At 36.3% G+C, this 21,697-nt stretch overlaps 1 protein-coding gene across 5 annotated transcripts in view; it reads left to right on the top strand.

Annotated features, from left to right (window-relative positions):
* Positions 1–21,697, top strand: part of SCN9A (sodium voltage-gated channel alpha subunit 9) — a 190,453-nt gene that overhangs the window by 71,864 nt on the left and 96,892 nt on the right. For 2 of the 5 annotated variants that reach the window (XM_049887351.1, XM_049887350.1), the window contains exons 1-4: positions 12,523–12,607; positions 13,499–13,627; positions 15,145–15,236; positions 16,556–16,768. In XM_049887351.1, coding sequence (XP_049743308.1) covers positions 12,528–12,607; positions 13,499–13,627; positions 15,145–15,236; positions 16,556–16,768 — 514 coding nt within the window. In that variant the 5' untranslated portion in view covers positions 12,523–12,527. Of the gene's footprint in view, positions 1–7,196; positions 7,504–12,052; positions 12,172–12,517; positions 12,608–13,498; positions 13,628–15,144; positions 15,237–15,372; positions 15,440–16,555; positions 16,769–21,697 lie in introns of those variants that run through there. The other 3 variants (XM_049887354.1, XM_049887352.1, XM_049887353.1) reach the window with 3 other exon arrangements.

The following is a 21,697-nucleotide window of genomic DNA, read 5'->3' as shown; positions in this document are numbered from 1 at the left end:
ACAATGGAATGAAGCACTGCCTAGTCCTGTGCCATCCCCACAATCATTGCTGTGCTTGAGCCCATTGTTGCAGCCACTGTGTCAGTCCATCCTTGTTAAGGGTCTTCCTCTTTTTTTGCTGACCTTCTACTTTACCAAGCATGACATCCTTCTCCAGGGACTGATCCCTCCTGATAGCATGTCCAAAGCATATGAAACATAGTCTCTCCATCCTTGCCTCTAAGGAGCATTCTGGTCATACTTCTTCCAAGACATATTTGTTCATTCTTTTGGCTGTCCATGGTATATTCAACATTCTTCACCAACACCACAATTCAAAGGCGTCGGTTCTTCTTCGATCTTCCTTGTTCATTGTCCAGCTTTCACATGCATATGAAGGGTTTGAAAACACCATGGCTTGGGTCACACGCATCTTGGTCCTCAAGGTGACATCTTTGCTTCTCAACACTTTAAAAAGGTCTTTTGCAGCCAATTTGCTAGTAGGCTAAAAATGATTTTCTATATTTTAGTTTTTACTTCGTTAATTGCTAGTGATGTTTAATAAACATGATTTTAAATGTTTATTAGTCTTTTATTATGTTCTTTGCTAATTTCATATTAAGAGGTTTCTTATTAATTTAGTATATATTAAAGAAAAAGCTCTTGGTCTGTCATGAATAATGTATATATTTCTTCCCATCTTATAGATGCCTTTTACTTTTAAAAAATTTCATTGTTATGAGACAAAAATCTGTTATTCTTTTTCTTCATGGGCTACGCCTTTTGCGTGTGCTCATTTTAATTTTTTGTAATATTTTTGTAGTTTCATTTTTTCCATTCAAATATCTAATTCACCAAAAATCTCAATTCATAAACTGTATGCCTGGTCCTATGGATTGAAATGTGTCCCTCAAAAAGATATGTAAAACTCTTGTACCTATAAATATGTCTCTGCTGGGAAATAGAGAGGGGCCTTGGTGTGCAGTGGTTAAAGCACTCGACTGGTAACCGGTTTGAACCCACCAGCAGCTCCTTGGTAGAAAGATGTAGCAGTCTTCTTCCATATAGATGTATAGCCGTGGAAATTCTTATCGGGCAGTTCTCTGTCCTGTAGGGCTGCTGTAGTCAGAATCAACTTAAGGCAATGAGTTTTGTTCGGTTTTGGTTTGGGCAATAGAAGCTTTCTTTTCTTATGTTAATGAGGTCGTACCAGAGCAGGATAGGCCTTAAACCTAATCTGTCCTATCTCCTATCGCCTATAAAAAGAAAAGACAGACATGGACACACACACAAATGGGGCAAGATGCCACAGATGCAGCTATCAGCGGCAAAGGAACACCAAGGATTGCTGGCAGTCACCAAAAACTATGAGAGAGGCTCACAGAAGGAATCAACACAGCCAAGACCCTGATTTGGGCTTTTAGCCTCTAGAACTGTGAGAAAATAAGTGTCTTTATTCTTTAAAGCCACCCACTTGTGGTATTTTTTGTTATGGCATCACTAAGAAACTAAGACATCTGGCAAATAAAAACTTCTGTGACCTGTTCAGCTATCCAGCTAACTAAGGGGGAGGGGAAAGAAGCTGTAGCCCTAGATAGGTTCTGTCCCATCACTGGTGTCTTCTCTGGGTGTGTTGGAGAAGTGAAAGGCTTTGTTTTTTCAGTTATGTTGCCCACTGTGACCCTGCCACCCCGCTATTTTGTCAGACTTTCTGTACAAGAACTTCCAAGTAAACTCACATACCAACAAGAAATGTTCTTGGAAGCTCTTAATCTAGTAAACAAAGAATTCTCATCTCTCCAAACTGGAGATTGATCCTAGAATTTGATCAGGATCTCTTCAACTTACATTCTGAGAATCCTGATGTTTAACAGATTCTTAATATCCTCGTTCCAGCTATTGTGGTCAGGAAAATACCTCCGTGTAGCATGTACTATTAACATACCTGGCCACTGCCTCACTATTTGCATAAGGTCATTCAGGACCTGTGTGTTGCAGGTGTGCATGAGCAGGAGAGCAAGGCGAAGAAAAGGAAGGGAAGAAGAGGTACAAGAATGGGAAGAGTAGAAATGGTGATTGAACATCTGAATTCATGACATCTGTTTACCTGGATTTCTGTCAAATAATTCTTGAAAGACGCAGTACCATTTAGTTGAATGTATGATGTACAGAAGTACCAATTTCGCTGCCATCTTTTCTCCTAGACACCATATATGTATATAAAACTCCCCTACCTAGCCCTTGGCAAAAACTTTTCTGTTTCTATAGATTTGCCTATTATGGACATTCATATAAATTGAATTATACAATTTGTGGCCTTTTGCATCTGACTTTTTTCTCTTAGCCTGATGTTTTCATGGTTCATCCATTTTGTAGCATGTATCAGTGCTTCATTCCTTTTTATTGCCTAATAATATTCCATTGCCCATACCGCATTTTGAATATCCATTTGAATATCAATAGACATTAGGGTTGTTTCCATTCTTAAGCTGTTATGAGTAATGCTGCTATGAGTATTCATGGACACATTTTTATGTGGATATATGTATTCTTTTATGTGTATACCTACTAGTGGAATTGTTGGTCATACTTCACTCTGTCCTTCAGAATTAGCCTACTTTTGAATATGCACATGTGGTGTTCCTTATTCTTCATTACACTCTCAAAAAAATCATCTCACATAGGACAAGGAATGGGGCCCTGATGGTGCAGTGGTTAAGAGCTCAGCTGCTAACTAAAAGGTCTGCAGTTCAAATCTACCATGCACTCCTTTGAAACCCTATAGGGAAGTTCTTCTCTATCTGTAGCGTTGCTATGAGTTGGAATCAATTCAATGGCAATGGGTTTTTGGTTTAGGATAAGGAATAAACCAGGTTAAAAAAAAATTGCAGAAATTTCTGTTGGACAACATTAGGTAAAAGATTTGGTATTTACTTACCTTCTCTTTTATATTTTGAACTTCTTGAGGTCACGTGTGTATCTCTAGTGCTAGCAATGCTTAATAAATTTTTGCTGAAAATTAAGTAAATTATTAAGATCTAGAAAAAATGATTAAGATGCCAAAAAAGTCTCAATTTTAGTTTCCATCAAAATATATACCTCTTCTTATTCATCACTGAATTTATGAAAATAATGGGGTAAATAATGTTAGTAAAATACTTAAAAGCCAAGAACAAACCTAGCAAACACATAGTCAACTAACTATCCAAATTCTGTTTACAAAAATAATGTCAACTGCTTGTAGACAGCAGAATTGACTGGTCTTGCTTTTCTTTGTTCATAACCAGAAGAGTTTATTATTAATTCATAAATAGAGGTTTGTTCTTATTTCCAAACATGCCATTGCTTGCTTCTGACTTATTCTTTCCCGTGAACCTTTGTTATATATCTACACCTTGTAGGAGGCTTTCAGTTCTCTATCTCTGTGAATGAACAGAGACTGGTAAAAGGATCCAGGAATTTATATCAGAAATGCTTAAAACTTTGTACTTAAACCAGAGGATCTTCCCAAATCACATTGCCTGTGTTACTCTCTTTTCTGATACGCCCTTATCTCTGGTGTTCCTACACCAGAACAGAAAAAGATGTCAATTATTTAAGCTAAGTGTATTGTCCTTTACTTCAGTGAAGCCAGGTTTGTCTTTACGGTACGGTTTTGTCTGATTTGTGCATCTTGTTAGAATGTAATTCCTTAAAGACAAAAAAAATGTGTTTTTTCTTTACTCTCATATATCTAAATATCTAACGTAGTAACATGCTTGAATTAAATATTTGGTAAAGAACATTTAAAATGAAGATACATTAGCGATTAAAAAAGAAGTGTGATGATATAATGCCATGGCAAGAGACGGACTCAATTATGTGATAAACCTTAAAAGCTGCATTTTTCAAAAAAGCTCAGTTTGCTTCATAGGTCTTAAAACACTCATTACATTGCAAAATAGTGACTTTTTGTTGTTTGTAAGCTAGTTTGCCACCTCTCTTTAGAGCACTTGGCTTCCTGGTATTGAGTTATAGCCATACTGTTCCGAAGTAACTGAAGAGAAAACTGAACCATTTTGTTCTAAACATAACTGAAGTTTATTTTGATTGATGTGAGAATAGGAGAAACCTGGAAAAGAATAATTAAGTTCACCCCCTCCCATTTGGCATCCATATAACTGCTGTTGTCACTACCATGACAGGTGACAGGCTGGTGAAAATGTTAACTTACCAAAATGGGACAGACTGGTTATTCATCTAGGATAGATGAGTGCATAGCAATGCCTTTGACTATATAGGAAATGAAGAAGAAGAGAAAGTTGGCAAGGACAGAGAGAAGTCAGGATTCAGTCCGGGATGCAATTAGCTTGCAGAACCTATGGAACATTCACGCAGAAATGTTCAGTGCACACATTTATAGTCATAAAAACGCCTATTCTCAAACACTTTCTTGGCATGTATAATTATCCAGGTTCTGAAGACACAAAGAAGAATAATACAGTATCTGATAGAAAAGTGTGTCCTGAAGAGTCATTCTGGTCCATGTAATTCTTTATTTTGTCTCCTATATTAAGAGTATTACTAAAATAGTTCCATATACTAGTATGTTAAAGCAACCCTTTATTAGGTGTAGACACTGACAATGGTAAGAAATGAGAGTTGACAGAAAGATAAGATAAATACCTATAAATGATTTTTTATCCTGGGCTGTTTAATATAGGTAAATACGTAAAAAATTCTGTTTCCAAGAAGTTTGGAAGAAACAATGTATTTAAAGAAATGAGAAGTACTTTCACAGTATTATCTAATTGGAAATTTAATTGAATGGTGTTCTTAGCTGCTGTTGAGTAGGCCCTGACTCATGGCCACCCCAAGCACAGTAGAACAAAGTGCTGCTGGTCCTGCGCCATCCCTATGATTGGTTGCAAATCAAACTCTAGAGATCCACAGGGTTTTTCACTGGCTGATTTTCAGAAGTAAATACCAGGCCTTTCTTCCTAGAATTGTATGGTATATACAAATAAACAGAGATTTTTTTTTTAAATGAGTTGGAAGACAAATTGGACGTTTAAGAATAGACAGGATTGAGTAGGCAAAGAGGACATTGAGCATTTGTGGCTACCTGAGGCAGATGTTGAGGGTTAAGAATCAGAGAAAAATATTATTAGATAATAGAATTAGACAACCCTATTATCAATGTCCTTGGAATCTATGCAGGAACTTTAGATTTGATGTGGTAGGTTAAAAAGAGTGATTTGAGTTTTTGAGGTTGGTTGCTTGCAATGAAACAGCTTAAAGGAAGGACCAAAGTGTAAAATACATGAGAAACAAGAGTCCATGTCTGTTGCAATAATAATAATGAAGACAGTGGTAATAACAAAGCTGTGAAAGGAGGTGCAAGTCAAGGACCATCAGTGTGAATGAAAATGAAGCAAAAATATGAGTTAGTTTGAGGGGAAAACAGCCCCAAATACTGTGATTTAAAGACCGAAGTAAATGAGCAATGATCCAGCAAAAAAACTTCCATAATTAAGAAATTGTACTAAGATACATCTATTGGTCCCATCCTGTCTGGAGGGAAGGAGAATGAAAAAAATCAAAGACACAAGGAAAATATCAGTCCGAAGGACTTATGGACCACATGAACCACAGCCTCTACCAGCCTGAGCCCAAAAGAACTAGATGGTATCTGGCAACCACCACCAGCTGCTCAGACAGGGATCACAATAGAGAGTCCCAGACAGAGCAGGAGAAAAGTGTAGAACAAAATTCAAATTTACACAAAAAGCCCAGACTTACTGTCTGACAGAGACTGGAGGAACCCCCAAGACTGGCCATCGGACTCCCTGCCAGCTCAGAACTGAAGCCACTCCTGAAGTCCACCTTTCAGCCAAAGATTAGAGAGGCCTATAAAACAAACAATAACACGTGAGGAATGTGCTTTGTAGTTCAATCAAGTATACAAGTCCAAATGGGCAACACTTGACCAAAAGCAAAGACGAGAAGGCAGGAAGGGATAGGAAAACTCAATGAATGGACATGGGGAGCCTGGCATAGAAAAAAGGAGAGTGCTGACATATTGCGGGGATTACAACCAATGCCATAAAATAATTTGTGCATAAATTTTTTAATGAAAGACTAATTTGCACTATAAACTTTCACCTAAAGCACAATAAAATTAAAAAAAAAAAATTGTAGAGAGTCGTTTTATGATGAAGTGCAGAAAAAGTATCAATAGCACTTGCTCCCTTAAAGGAAAGTAAACCTGTTGCCATCTGTTCGATTTCAACTCATAGCAACCCTATAGGATAGAGTAGAACTGCCCCGTAGGGTTTCCAAGGAGAGGCTGGTGAATTCAAACTGCCAACCTTTGGTTAGCAGCTGATCTCTTAACTACTGCACCACCAGGGCTCCCCTAAAGGAAAATAGAATAGAAAAAATAGATGTCTCTTCTCTACTGGGGTGGAGCTGCTTTTAAAAAATGTGGTACCATTGGTTGAAGGAGAAAAATTGGTGATGAGTTATAATTTGGAAGAAAAGGTAGTTTTGCATGTTATTAATTATGCTTTGGATGTTAGTAATCATTCAGGGCATATGACCAAGATGTTGAGATGTAGGGGTATTGATCTGCATTTGATGGCTAGCTGACATTATAAATAGATGAGCTTCCGAGAAAGAAGCAGAGGATGTGAGCATGGACATGAGATGTGAGGCAGAAGAGGATTAGGTGATCAGAGAGGCAAGAGGAAAACCTGGAGAGTGGTACAGCCAACGACATGCATAAAGACTCTTTTTTTATGCTTTACACTTTGTTTTTTAATTGTGGCAAGTATATATGTAACAAACCATTTGCCTTTTCAACATTCTTCACATGTGAAGACTTTTAAAAGAGGGAAGTTGAGATGAATTATATTGATTGTGAAAACTAAAAATAATTTTTTTTTTTTAATTTATTTGAGATGCTGCCTTTTTTCACTTTAAAGCCAGGAATTGATAAACGCAAAGTTTAAATTGAAGTTGGTTAGAGAGCATGGATAAAAAGACAATCCTTCACATTGCCTTCAAATAGTAGTCACTTCACAAATGCTAATTTAATTTGATACTGATTCTATAAAATGTATTTCTTGTAGTTGAAACTAAAATTCTGTTGTTTTTTTTTTTTCTTTCTTTTTCTTTTTTATGTGCCATCCCCTGCAGGCACACATTTCAGACTTTATTTCTTTGTTTTTATCTAGGCCTCTTAATAAGGAACTGAAGGGGAAATAAAATATACAGGATGAAAAGATGGCAATGTTGCCTCCCCCCGGACCACAGAGCTTTGTCCACTTCACAGAGCAGTCTCTTGCTCTCATTGAACAACGCATTGCTGAAGGAAAAACAAAGGACCCCAAAGAAGAAAAGAAGGACGATGAGGATGAAGGCCCAAAGCCAAGCAGTGACTTGGAAGCTGGCAAACCACTGCCCTTCATCTATGGAGACATTCCTCCAGGGATGGTGTCGGAGCCCCTGGAGGACCTGGACCCGTTTTATGCAGACAAAAAAGTGAGTTTATTGTGACTTCAGTGGTTAGCTTTTTGTTTTGTTTCTTTCTGTACAAAATGGTATTTTAAGTTGAGATAAATGGGATTTGGTGGATGATCACATCATGACAATAACATTACATTAAATTAATATGTAAGATATTCAGAATATATACTTCAGATTTTTCATCACATTGGTTCTGACACCAAAATACTACTTTTAAGTTCTTTAGTCTTTGTAGAGTGTTAAATATAACGTTCTTGCTTTTTGGACATGACATAAAAGTACATTGGTAGAAACAAAAGAATTTTCAATTTGAGAAGTCACAACCAGGGGTACGTCCAGAATACATTTGCACAGAGGTACAGCTAAACCCATGGGAATATATAAAACTACTCAACTAACAAAGCTGTTGGAGAGAAAGAGCAGTTTGAGATGGTCAGGGAGACCAAACATAAATCAAAAATTTTTCCACTGTCCAGAAAAGAAAGGAAGAGATTATCTCATAAAGTTACCCAGAAAGCTGAGGATAAAGATAGGCTATTGGATTAAAAAGGGAGGATGATTCTGGTAACTTTTAGCAATCACTCGGTGGAAATCAAAGAAAGATAATGTGGATACCAAATAAAAAGAGGAATAAATGGGTGGCAATACATGCTGAAAAATTTTCCACCACAAAGATGGTCACTTGAGGCACCAAATACATTGAAAATCTGTTTAAAATAGGGTATACAGTAGCATATTTGAAAGTATACTTTCCACAATCAATGAAAGAAAAAAATATTGAGGGACGGATAATGCTGTAACCAGTTGCTGAAGCTAACAGATGTGGTTCAAGGTACAAATCAGTTTGCATTTATAGAGAGAAGCCTTGTTGTCAGAGACTTGATGGGTAAATAACCAGAAAAACAAACAAACACGTTGCCTTCGCATAGCGACCCAATAGGACAGCGTAGAACTGCCCCATAGGGTTTCCAAGGAGTGCCTGGTGGATTCGAACTGCCGACCCTTTGGTTAGCAGCCGTAGCACCTAACCATTACACCACCAGGGTTTCCTGACGGGTAAATAGGATGGATTTATGCTGAAGTAAATGTAGGCACATCACAGAAAATGCATATTAAATCGTGTCAGTCTTTTCCATAATATAAGAATTGAAATTGTCCTTTGAGTGTCAATGCTGAGAGTAGCAAGAGTGGAGAAGACATTGATTGCTTTAGAGACATGGAAGAAGGTTTGAAATAAATGCTGTAAGGATTTTTTTCTACTGAGAAAGTGAGAAAGGGATTACAGAAATTTCTGTGTAGTAGGCAGAGCCAGGTTGAAGAGGACAAACAGTAGGCTGACAAGGGTTAAATCAGCAAGTTTCATAACATTGTCCAACAATGTTTTGCTCTACAGCACCCGCAGACTAACCGCTGAGAGGTCAGGAAGGTGGGGATGGGGTCCATTTTTTTTAATTTATTTGGATTTGTTAAAGATCTACATAAAAGTAAATATTTCTTGATAAGACATATAACAAATGAAATAAAGAACACATTTGGAATGCCTTGAGAAGTTTAAAGTGGGACGAGGTTCATTTTTATGATAGAAATACATATACAGCCAGTGATAGTTGCTGTGAATGGCAATACCAAATATGTTGCCTCAGTTAAAAACTAGCATACCAGCCAGCTGATGGTATAGCGATAAAGAGCAGAATGCAAAGCCCTTGAAATACTGCAATGTATTCTCATTAACCAGTCAGTATTCTGACACAGAAAGGGAGAATGCTAATGTTTATTGATAGTCTCTGTGTCAGGCACTAGAGGTTTTATACAAATTAGTATATGTACTTATCACAACCTGGTGCAGTAGAAATTATTACCCTGTTTTTAGATGAGACACAAGGGTTTGGGGAAGTTAAGTAACCTGTAAAATTTTACAGCTAGCAGGTTTTGTTGTAGATGTTTTACAAGTTGGTTTGACTCCCTGCTGAGCAATTCTAATTGTGCAGCACCTTCTGAAGTTAATTTTTCTTTATGTGGTAGCCACTGTGCTATGAACTTTACGGACATGAATGAATTAACTAATGAATAAATAGTGAAACCAGCAAAGCAAAAAGCACTCTCTCATTTACTTATTGTTCCAGTTTGACAATCCCTAGCCTACCATGAATATTCTTTTTCCCAAAAAGAGCCTGAATGTTACTTATCCAGCTACCTCTTAGGGATGAGAGGAATCTTTCTGAAGTAATGCCCAGATCAGAAGTAAAAACTAATACTGGTTTAAAATGACTTGGCAGGTTGGAAGAAAATATTTTCATTTTGATGGAAAATAACATTTTTTTTAATTTTTTAATAAAAGGAATTTTTAACTAACGGTATAATTTTAGCTATATGGTTAACTAATGTACCACCCACATCAGTATATATAGGTAGAAATAGGTCAAACATAGTATTCAGTTCTTAACATGTGTTTGTTATTTTCTTTTGCACTGGAGCTTTAGATTATCAACTATTTCTACCGTTGCCTAGCTCTTCAAACATTCTTGATAAAAGCAGTTATGACTGCCACTTGTAACTTTAGGGTTGACTTCTACTAAGTGGTGGAGCTAAAATTCAGAATCAGCTCTGTCCATCCCCAAAGCCTATGCTATTTAATATTTAAGAATCATCATTTTCTAAGTTTATGTCAATAAATTCTTAAGTATATGAATAAAGTGAACAGAACTCATTTGGACTTTGAGATCTGTGCATTTGGTATTAAAAAAAAAAAATCCATTGCTGTTGAGTCGATTCCAACTCATAGCGACACGGTAGGTCAGAGTAAAACTGCCCTACATGGTTTCCAAGGAGTGGCCAGTGGATTTGAACTGCCAACCTTTTGGTTAGCGGTTAATCTCTTAACCGCTGTGCCACCAGTGCTCATTTGGTATAAAAGTGTATTACAGATACCAGAAATTGCTTTGAAAAGTTTAGAATGTAAATTAAAATTGCTGATTTAAATTTTAAAAAATACCAAACCAGTTTTTTTAAATAATGTAAGTACAAGGTAACTTGATCTTGCCAAGGGTAAGTAATAATGTTTTGATTTTCATGTTAGCTCAGGTGACATCTAGCTCAGGAAGTCTCTCTGAAAATCCTGACTATATGTGACACCACTCCTCTATTCACTCTCATATTCCTCCATTTATATTTCCTGTCCCACCCTGACTTATAGTAAACTGACTGAGTTCCTATATTATCACTTTTCTAGTAAGTTCCCCAAGTGTAAAACTCATGCGTTTTTATTATATTCAAACTCTTCATTGTCTCATGCCAGAGTTGCTTTCTACATAATTGCAGAAATAATGGATGAATTTTTAAAAAGCACAGGAAGCAAAGAAAAAAATAGTTGAACTCAAACACTAAGCGTTAATTTTAAAACTAATTTTCAGCATGAAAGTGGATTTTATGTTATATTTATGTTTAGAAATATCTATAATGAGAGGGACTAGGAAAATAAAAGGGGACCTGGAAATCATAGATTCTGGCTCATTTTACTTGGGAGCACTGCCACATTAACAGTTAAAAGCCAGATGCTCAAATGTATTTCCCCAGTTTGGTAAAAAATGTTTATTCATAAACTTGGATAAAATTCAGGCTAAACAAAGAAACAAAAAGACCAAATCAATTCATTCTAGGTAAATCATACAGTTTACATGCCAGCTGCAGAAAAGTAAGACAGAGATTTGAACTTAAGTCCTCCTAGTCAGAAGCCAAGCTAACGCCTTAAGTTGTTTTAGGCTTTTGCTGTTTATTTGAGTTTTTTAATTTTTCTTAACTAAATACCAATGCCCTGGAAAGTGCCACTCATTATGCAATTATTACAATCACATGTTTTAAGAATGGTTCTATTAGTAATATTTTATAATTCCCAAATTAATTAAAATAAAAAAAAACTAGTATTAAGTTTTTTTTTTTTTAAGTAGCATGCAAGCCCCTTAATTCGTGTTCTTCTATTTTAGCTATTATTAGTATTACATCTAAAATAGGAAGATTGAACTGCATGATAACCAGGATTCTTCCAAATATGATATTCCCTAAATTTATGAAAGTATGTTTTCTAAAGAACTTGTATTTTGAAATACTTGCTACTAACCATGACAACTGCCAGCAAGTATAAAAATGACCAAGGAATCAGTGATAACTAGTTTCTATTTTGTTTGCAAAAAATTCAGTGTAATGGAAGAGAAGGAAGTTGCATTTTAAATTAATTTCGGTGGCCACAATTTATTGTTGCTGATTTCGGATTTGAAGGAGTATGAAAAAGAGAAAACACTGCATTTTAGGAGTTGTAAGCAATTAAAAAAAAAATTTTTTTTTTTCTTTTACAAGCTTATAAATAGCTCAATTCTTAATCTACTGAGAAGAAATGTACTTGGAGTTCATCGGCCAAGGTCTTGTAGACAGCTGCATCCATGGCACTGGAACCAAGTGGCTTGAATCTTATGGAAGTGTTTCTTTTGCACGGCACTACCACAGGGGGAGGGAAACTGCTGATACTGATATATTGAATTCTGTTTTCATTGTTTTCTTTTTCCTCCTGCAGACTTTCATAGTATTGAACAAAGGAAAAACAATCTTCCGTTTCAATGCCACACCTGCTTTGTACATTTTATCTCCATTCAGTCCTCTAAGAAGAATATCTATTAAGATTTTAGTACACTCATATCCTTTTCAAAATGCTCACTTGCAGTGGTACTTTAACATATACTTTGTTATGTTTTACTCAAATATGGATTCCAGTCGTTTTGTACCTGGAAAGACTCTGGTTTTAGTTTATCAATTTCAAATATAATTTGGTGTCAGCCTCTGAGAAGATTGGGAAAATAGCAATGTTAGCATTTCAGGATGCACTACCTTTATCTGTTATAAAAAGAGACAAATAAAGCCTTATCTGTAAGTTCATTTAGAGTTATTTTCTAAGAAAAAGTTGTTAGTATTTAAACAATTGTCATTATCAAATATTTGAAGTTCTCACTGTGGCCTCTTATATTCCTTGATTCTAAGCTACCTTATTCAGCATGCTTATCATGTGCACTATTCTGACAAACTGCATATTTATGACCCTGAGTAACCCTCCTGATTGGACCAAGAATGTAGAGTAAGTGGGTCAAAGTACATTGTAATATAGTTTTAGTATTATCATTTTCATCCTTTCCATTTCCTGCCAGGAAGTTATTGCATCTGTAAAAATTGTGGTGTTTATCTTCCTTGTTACCTACTTTGCTTCTCTTTAAGTTCTTTTTTTTTTCTTTTTCCTCCTCTCTGGTATTAACCCACTAGCAGTAAGCTTGAAAATTAGATGCTTCAGTCTTTTCTGGAGGAAGGAACTTAGCAGATGCCCTGCCCTGTTATTTCTTGTTGTTGTTAGGTGCCATAGAGTCAGTTCTGACCCATAGCAACCTGATTCACAACAGAACGATACACTGCCCGTTCCTGCGCCATCCTCACAGTGGTTGTTATGGTTGAGTCCATTGTCGCAGCCACTTTGTCAGGCCATCTCATTGAGGGTCTTCCTCTTTTTTGCTGACCCTCTACTTTACCAAGCATGATGTCCTTCTCCAGGAACTGACCCCTCCTGATAACATGTCCAAAGTATATGAGACAAAGACTCGCCATCCTTGGCTCTGGGGGGCATTCTGGTTGTACTTCTTCCAAGACAGATTTGTTCTTAAAGATGTGAAGTTCTCTTATACTTGGATGTATTTCTGATAGGAGCAATGTAGGAATTTTCTGAGAGATTTAAGACCTGTGTTCTTAGTTTCAAATATATCTACTTGCTGGGAAGGTTTTTGCTAGGTGAATTTTAAGATTTCCTGGGAAGACCTTTATATAATTTATCCTAATAGTTCGGGTCTGTATACTAGCAGCCATGCTGTTACAGCTGGGCCTCCCTTAGGTTAATCAGAAAAAATAAGTGATAAAGATTCACATGGCTCTGGGTTATTAGGCTGTTGTCACACCTAATATTCCAGTGTATTCTTGTGTCTAGGTACACTTTTACTGGAATATATACTTTTGAATCACTTGTAAAAATCCTTGCAAGAGGCTTCTGTGTGGGAGAATTCACCTTCCTTCGTGACCCGTGGAACTGGCTCGATTTTGTTGTCATTGTTTTTGCGTAAGTACTTTGAGTTTTTTGAAATTGCAATGAAAATCTCAGCACAGTCTTCCAGTAAGAACAAGCCTTAGAGATCTGACCTCTCCTGCATGTAATGGTTGCATTTAAAGGCTATTGCATGAGAAAAGCCATTGATAGACAAATATCAAATTTCTCAGAAAGGGTATTTCCCTCTCTACAGTTTATCACGTGATTAAAATTGATCATCTTCGCCACTCTCAGAACTTGGATGGATAGTCCATGAGGTGCCAATTAGTTTCACACCTTCTCCAAGTTCTTATTTAAATAAATAAATAAAAACCTTTCAGAAGCTCAGAAAAAATCTCAGGACTTTAATTTTAAGTGTTGTCCTTTTTAGGAAGCTGTACTACTCAAGAGCTAATGAGTGTATTAAAATATAAAAGTAAACCTTTTTACAGGCTTTTTTCACAGCCTCCTCCACCTAACATTAATGCATTGTCTATGCATTACAGATACGTGGCTAGTTAAAATCCAGTTTATTTTCAAGGGAAAAATACTATATTAAAATATAATTTTTGTTTATTCATATTGCTACTCTTTCCCCAAATGTATTTGTCAGAAACATGTCTTAATTTTTTTTAATCTGAAATCTGTATATTTTTCCCTTTTATCATTTCGAATTGTAAAAGTAATGCATGTTCACTGGAGCAATTTAGACGATAGAGAGGGATCTTAAATAAAATTTGTAGTCTCTGTTTCAGCTTCACCGCACCTCCTTGTCCTTCAGGCCCACTTCTTTCATGGTCACACATGACTGGTGCAGTTCCACCTGCCACCTGCTGATAAGACAGCATTGTGCCAAAGAAAAGGTGGCCTTATTCATGTATCTCCTTTTTTATTGAGGTATAATTCACATACTATGAAATTCCCCTCTTTTAAACTGTAAAATTCAGTGATCCTTGACGTATTCACAAAGTTGTGCCACTTTACCACTGTCTGATTTCAGAACATTTTCATCACCCTAAAAAGAAACTTTGTACCTGTTGCAAGAGGCTTCTGTGTAGGAGAATTCACCTTCCTTCGTGACCTTGTATCCCTCTAGTCACTTGTATACCTCTCACTCCCCAGTCCCTGGAAACCGCTTACATACTTTCTGTCTCTACAGATTGCCTCTTCTAGACATTTCATATAAATGGAACCATGTAATAAGTGGTGTTAGGCGTCTGGCTTTCTCTTAGCATAATGTTTTCAAGGTTTGCCCCTGATGCTTTATAGAAAATTGAATGTCTACGTTAATATAATGTTGAGGGTCTACTAATTGAAGTATTTAATTCTTCAGTTAGACATTTAGGTATGTACAACTTTAGTAATATGATATTTGTGTTTTGCTCACATCAAAAGAGTCCAAGTAAACTAAATCAGTGATCAGAAAAGAGACTTGCAGAACTATGTTTTTAACAAAGGCGTTCCAAACATAAAAAATACATTGACTAAAGGCACAGGTAAGTATCTTAGACTCTATCTAAATTCTGAACAACTCTGATTTGATTCTACAGGTATTTAACAGAATTTGTAAACCTAGGCAATGTTTCAGCTCTTCGAACTTTCAGAGTATTGAGAGCTTTGAAAACTATTTCTGTAATTCCAGGTAAGAAGTAATTGGTGTGAAGCATTAGGCCACTCATAACTCCAGCTATTTTGGAGTTGTTCTTTGTTTGTGTGTGTGTTGTCACTGTGTTTGTATATAAACTTATTACAGATATGTGACAGAGTTTGTGGACCTGGGCAATGTCTCAGCGTTGAGAACATTCAGAGTTCTCCGAGCATTGAAAACAATTTCAGTCATTCCAGGTGAGAGTGGGGTTAAACACCGAGGCTGACTTTGATCTTTTGGAGGAAAGACAAGAAAAACTTTCTCTTATGCAGTTTTAATTATATTTCATTTCTGATGTTTTTCAACATGGTTATTAAAAGTCACCCTGGATGTTTAATCAGTTGCATGAGTCTTGGAGGATGAATATGGCCACTTGGCGCACATCTCAATTTGAAATTTTCCTCCTGCATAAGGGTTCATTTTTCATTTTGCTTATCCAGGAATGAAAATTTCAATTAGGTTTAATTACTTTTAATATAGTCAAAAAAAGAGATAATAAATACCAGCATGGGGTTATTGCATGACATATTGTTTCATTCTTTTCCTCAGCAAACCATTTCTTAATTGAAAATTAGTTCATTGTAAGTTGTCACTGTGTACTACAATTCAGCCTCTTATTTGTTTTGGTGCCATTATACAGACTGTTGTTTTGACAAACATTTATTGAATTAGAACTTATGAAAATTATTTTTACAAGTGAGTGTGTATATGGCTTGAGCAACCAAATTATTTATTTTGAAAATCTGAGTACAGGTAGTCCCCAACTTAAGATGTATTCAAGTTATGACGAACTGCACTTATGGCCGTCCATTTATTTATTTAAACACCTTATCATTAGTAATATGTACTACATACAGTGTTGCAACATGTAATTTACTGATGTCATCATATCTGTAAGTTTATGTGTAATACTTCCAACCCCTCAAAACAAATAAAGATCAGATTTATGAAGATATTGATAATAAAAGGCAACAATTATGAAAACTAAAAAAAATGAGGTATCCAACTTACGTCAGAACCAACATATGATGGAGTCGTCAGAATGGACTTCTGTCATAAACTGGGGAATACTTGTACTGTTTAGGAATATTTTACTAGTTTTAATTATTCACTGTAATTTATAGAAACAAAGTGTATATAAAATGGTAAATTCACCCTTTTGAGCTAGCAGGCTTTTTTTTTTTTTTTTAATTAGGTTAGTTAAGGTCACATTTGATCTAATGCATGCATTTCTAGGACAGCTTATTTTTGTTTTTATTTTTCATTCACAGGCTTTGTTTCATTGTAAACGCCCTTTCTCCTCCTGTTTCCAGGCTTGAAGACCATTGTGGGGGCCCTGATCCAGTCAGTGAAGAAGCTCTCAGATGTCATGATCCTGACTGTGTTCTGTCTGAGTGTGTTTGCGCTAATTGGGCTGCAGCTGTTCATGGGCAACCTGAGGAATAAATGTTTTCGAAATCTACTAGAAAATAATGAAACATATGAAAGCATATTGAACACCTTGGAGACTGAAGAAGACTATAGAAGTAAGAATGTCCCTGTAATTGTCAGTAGGTTAAAGTAAAGCTAAAAGCATTGCCGTTTTTTAACAGTGATATGTTGGTTTCATTTTAATTATTTCAAAATTTTTCAAATATAGGAACTTGCTACAACTTGACTCTTTGGTTCTAAGCTTTCTGGCAATTCTAGTAATGGGAACATAGGATCATTTGATAATTCCCAATTTATGTAAATAAGAATCAATTTGGTCTAGAGAAATAAATATAGCTAGGAATCAATAATATTAATTAGTACATTCGATCATATTATATACATATTAATATTATATATTAGTATTGCATTTCATATACTACTGTTATATTATGGAGCCTTGGTGGCACAGTGTTTAAGCACTCTCCTGCTAACCCAGAGGTTGGTGGTTCAAACTCACCAGCGGCTCTGGGGAAGAAAAGACCTGGAGATTGCTCCCATAAAGATTACAGCCTAGGAAGCCCTATGGGGCAGTTCTGCTGTGTCCTATAGGGTCGCTGTGAGTCGGAATTGACTCAACAGCACACAACAACAGAAACTTTGTTACATTACATAATATACTTATGTTTATTGCATAATACAATGTATATTAAATGATAGTATAATTATATTATTACACTTATATTTATAACTATAATAGAGCATCTTATGTTATATTAATCATAAATAATACTATCAGGTATTAATATGTCTGTCTTTTGATGGTATTTCTAAAGATTCGTGTAAGGTAGAACAACTTTACAACAACTTGTCCCTTAATGAGTCTGATGGCATCACATTGAAGTTTAATTTGGTAGAACTAGTTCAGTCGGTGCCATGTGAGATGGCCTGGAACACAGTCTCAGAAGCCTGCTTAATTCAGAAGTAGATTTTTGAGTAATATAAAACATGAACATCATTTTCTTTAAACAACTATCACCTAATTTGTTTTTTCATTGGAGCTATTGAAGAATATTTTTTTTTTTTATTGGATGGAAATTATACCAAGATAGCACTTTCTGCCTAATACCTGGAATGTGTCTATATGATGTTGCCCTTATGGACCCATTAACCTTAAGAGATAATTAAGAGCCAGAGATAGCTTCCTGAGTGGCGAAAACAGTTAAGCACTCGGCTAGTACCCGAAAGGCTGGTGATTTGAGTTCACCTAGAGGTGCCTCACAAGACAGGCCTGGCCATCTGCTTCTGAAATGTCACAGCCTTGAAACCCTGTGGAGCAGTTCTACTAGGTCAACGCAGGGTTGCCATGAGTTGGAATCAACTCGATGGAACTAACAACAATAACAGAGCCAGAGATGGCATGGAAATCAATAAATCTTTCAAACATGTATGCCTTTGACAGAAGGAGATCAGATAGTAAAGAGAAGTATGCATCTTATGTTTTTATTTTACTAAAGGTGTACTTTCCCCCTCACTGAAGAAGATAAAAGCAAACAAAACATGGATAAAATAGTAAAAGACTAAAAATCAAGGAAATAGAAAAAAATAGAAGCATTAAACAAGGCTTTCAAGTAAATATTTAACATATTTCTTTACTACCGCCACCTGACGAGAAATTCAGCTGTTTTCCCTTTTCTGTCATTATCTCCTTTTACAAAAAAATGATCATTTTTATTAATATGATCTTGAGTTGTGTTTCCAAATTGTTTCTAGTTTAAGTGCTAGTAATGCACCCATTAATACATTTTATGGGTAATTGTTGACTTTACATTCAGTTTTGTGAATCAATTTCCAACACTTACTCAGTTTAACTTTTTTTACTAGGATCACTACAAGGTCTTTTATTCTAAGTCTTGGTCCCATACCTGAGTTCATAATTTGAATAATTTTCTTAACCTTCTGAAATTGCTTCAAGTAATTTTTTTTCCCCAAGAAGCATAGAAAGAGCCCTTGAATTATGGAAAATATCATTATATTTTATTTATACATAAGTGAATGACAGCGTGGTTAACAATGAAATTTATACCATAATCCCCTACCCCAATTCTGTACATAATTCATTTTGTTCTAAAATATACTTTTAGACAGCAGATGTTTGAGTCAAGTGTGAAATTTGGTTTCCTATCTGTTTTCTGTCTCTTAGAGTCTATGTCTCACTGTTAACATTCATTCAGATATTCATTTATCAGCAAATGTTTGTTGTGTTCTTTGTACTAGGCACTGTGTAAGTTTCTGAGGCTGTAGCAATGAACGTGATAGCCAAAGCCCCTGCTTTCACAGAGCTTAACTTTAAATGGGAATGAAAGATTAAAAGGAGGGAATTGACAAATAAATATTGCATGTTATGGTAAATACCATTAAAAGAAAATAAATCTCAGGGCTGAGATACCAACTAAATGAGAAGACCTCTCTGAAAGGAGGTGGCGTTTAAGCTGAGATCTAAAAGATAATAAGGAGACATGGCACATATAAGTGTGGGTGTGATTATATGTACTAGGGGAGGGGAGCGCTGCTTCAGTTAGAGGAAATAGCATATATAAATGCCCTGAAACAAGAAAGAGTATTATCTGTTTAAAGAATGGGAAAATAGCAATGTGATTAGACTTTAGAAAGAGAGGGGAGAATGGTAACAGAGAAAATAGGAGAAAAAAGGCATGAGTCATATCAATCAGGATGTTTTAGCCCATGGGAAGGAGCTTGGATTTTATTTTAAATACAGTGATTTTAATCCCTGTGTCTGCTATGTGGAAACCCTGGTGGCGTAGTGGTTAAGTGCTATAGCTGCTAACCCAAGGGTTGGCAGTTCGAATCTGCCAGGCACTCCTTGGAAACTCTGTGGGGCAGTTCTCTGTCCTATAGGGTCGCTATGAGTCGGAATCGACTCAGTGGCACTGGGTTTAGGTTCTGGGTCTGCTATGTGGAGAACTGATTGAGCAAGGGTGGAGGGTAGATTAGAATAAGGGATACCAGCTAGGATGACATGACTATCATACAGAAAAGAGAAGATGGTGGCTTAGGCTAGACGGTGGCAGGAAGATGAAGACAAAAGGGTGAGTTTAAGATCTAATCTATAAAACTTGCTGAAGAATTAGAGAAGGGGAGAGGACTTGAGGATGACTCCTAGGTTTCTGGCTGGAGTAATTGGATGGGCAGTGATAGGAAATGAGAGAAAGGTTAACGGGTTTGTAGAGGAAAGTCACCGCTGTTAACTAGTTAAAATTGAGATGTTTTTGAGCCATCCAAGTGGAATTATAAAGTAGACAATAGAAAATTTAAGCTTAGAGCTCCAAGGAACTGCCTGGTGTAGAGATATAAATTTAGAAGAGATCAGCAAAAATAAAGGATACACACAGACACATCCTTCTGAGCAACCTTGATGTTTTGAAGTCAAGTACAGGATGGACAAACTGATGTTTAAAGTAAATTTAGTACTTAGAAGAAGCACAGTTCCACCACCCTGATGTCTAGAAGTCAGGTAGAGAGGACTCAGAAAAAGACACAGAGAAGGAGCAGAAAAGTAAGAAGCAAACAAGGCTACAAATAGTGAAGCCAAGAGAAGAAAGTATGTTGAGAAAAAGGGAGGGTTTGTATAGAATGATTCTGCAAGATTAAGGACCAAGGATGATGAAGATGGAAAAACATACATTAACTTAGACAACATGGATGTCATTAGAGACTTTCATGAGAAAGTTTTAGTGGAGTGGTAGGGAGATAAGGCTAGACTAAGGTGGTTAATGGGGCAAGCAGTAAAATATGGATTAATCATTCAGAAGAGAGAGGGAGAAGTCAAGTTCTTGAGAAGGTTAAAGACCAATGGGAGAGACATCATCTCAGTCGAAGCAGACAGGAAGATGGAAGAAATAAGTTGCAGAGTTATGAGAAGATGATTAAGTTCAAACCCAATGGTGTTTATTTCTTCAGAGAAGTATGAGATGTGATCATTGGCTGAGAGTGAGAATGAGGAAAGGTAAGTTCTGCAGGAGATTTGAGGAAAGAGAATGCACTGTATGGTCATGTTAGAGAATGGAAATGGAGTCTATTTTGAGTGTTATTTTTTATATTGGAGATCATTTATTTAAAATACAGTCATTTACTTTGTTGTGAGTTTCCCCCTGACATTCAGCAGCTTGTGGGTGCTAGCTTATAGTAGGGTTGGGGTTCTGCCAGGTTACTGTGTTAGACCAAGAGAGAGATGAGTGGAAGTTGAGGAAACTTGTAAGGGAGTGATGATAATGAATGCCCATGGATTCTAAGCTGGAGGAAGAAAGAAGTGAACTGAAGAGTTCAAGTGTTGATGAATAATGAGAAAGTGGTAAAATGAATTAATTGGCATTCTTGAAGAGATCAAAGCATTATAAGAGTAGAGGGAAATAATTTAGAAAGTCTGAAAATATTCTAGAAGTGTTTCCACAACACCTCTTCGGAGGAGCTTTTCTTTTTTTCTTAAATCCATTATCAAATAAGTGAGCTCACTATTTTGCTCCAGTTTAATAGCATACAACTTATAGATTTTTCTTGGTGCTACTCACAGTCTCTTTTAATGCTCAAACTCCCTTGTTGCTGCTACAGATGAAGGAGGAGTTCGTGTACACAGCCTGTAGTTAAATTTCCAATAACCGTTGTGTGTTGATCTAGTGTCCTTCTACTACAATAAAGTGGGATATCTCTTACTCCTATTTTCTTGATCTTTGACATTTAATAGAGGGAATTCTTGGAACAACTACAATCCCAGATCACACTGCTACCATGGGTTTTCCTGTCTCCATCTTCCTCTGCAGCTCTTTAGTTGGGGGGACTGCATCTCTCAGAATACAATGTGTCACTTGAAGTCACTGCCCCCCTTCACATTCCCTCATTCATTTTCTCAGAGTTGGATTATTCATCCTGGTTGGAGACTATACCCTCAACCTGAGAAAGCACAAACCATACAATAAATAATTTACACACTGTTTCCTGAGCCAGGGCAGATAGTGCAATGGCTTATA

Source organism: Elephas maximus, chromosome 6 (assembly GCF_024166365.1).
Source record: "Elephas maximus indicus isolate mEleMax1 chromosome 6, mEleMax1 primary haplotype, whole genome shotgun sequence".
Taxonomy (NCBI): domain Eukaryota; kingdom Metazoa; phylum Chordata; class Mammalia; order Proboscidea; family Elephantidae; genus Elephas; species Elephas maximus.
Note: the sequence above shows the minus strand (reverse complement) of the source record. Positions and strands in the feature narration are given on the sequence as shown.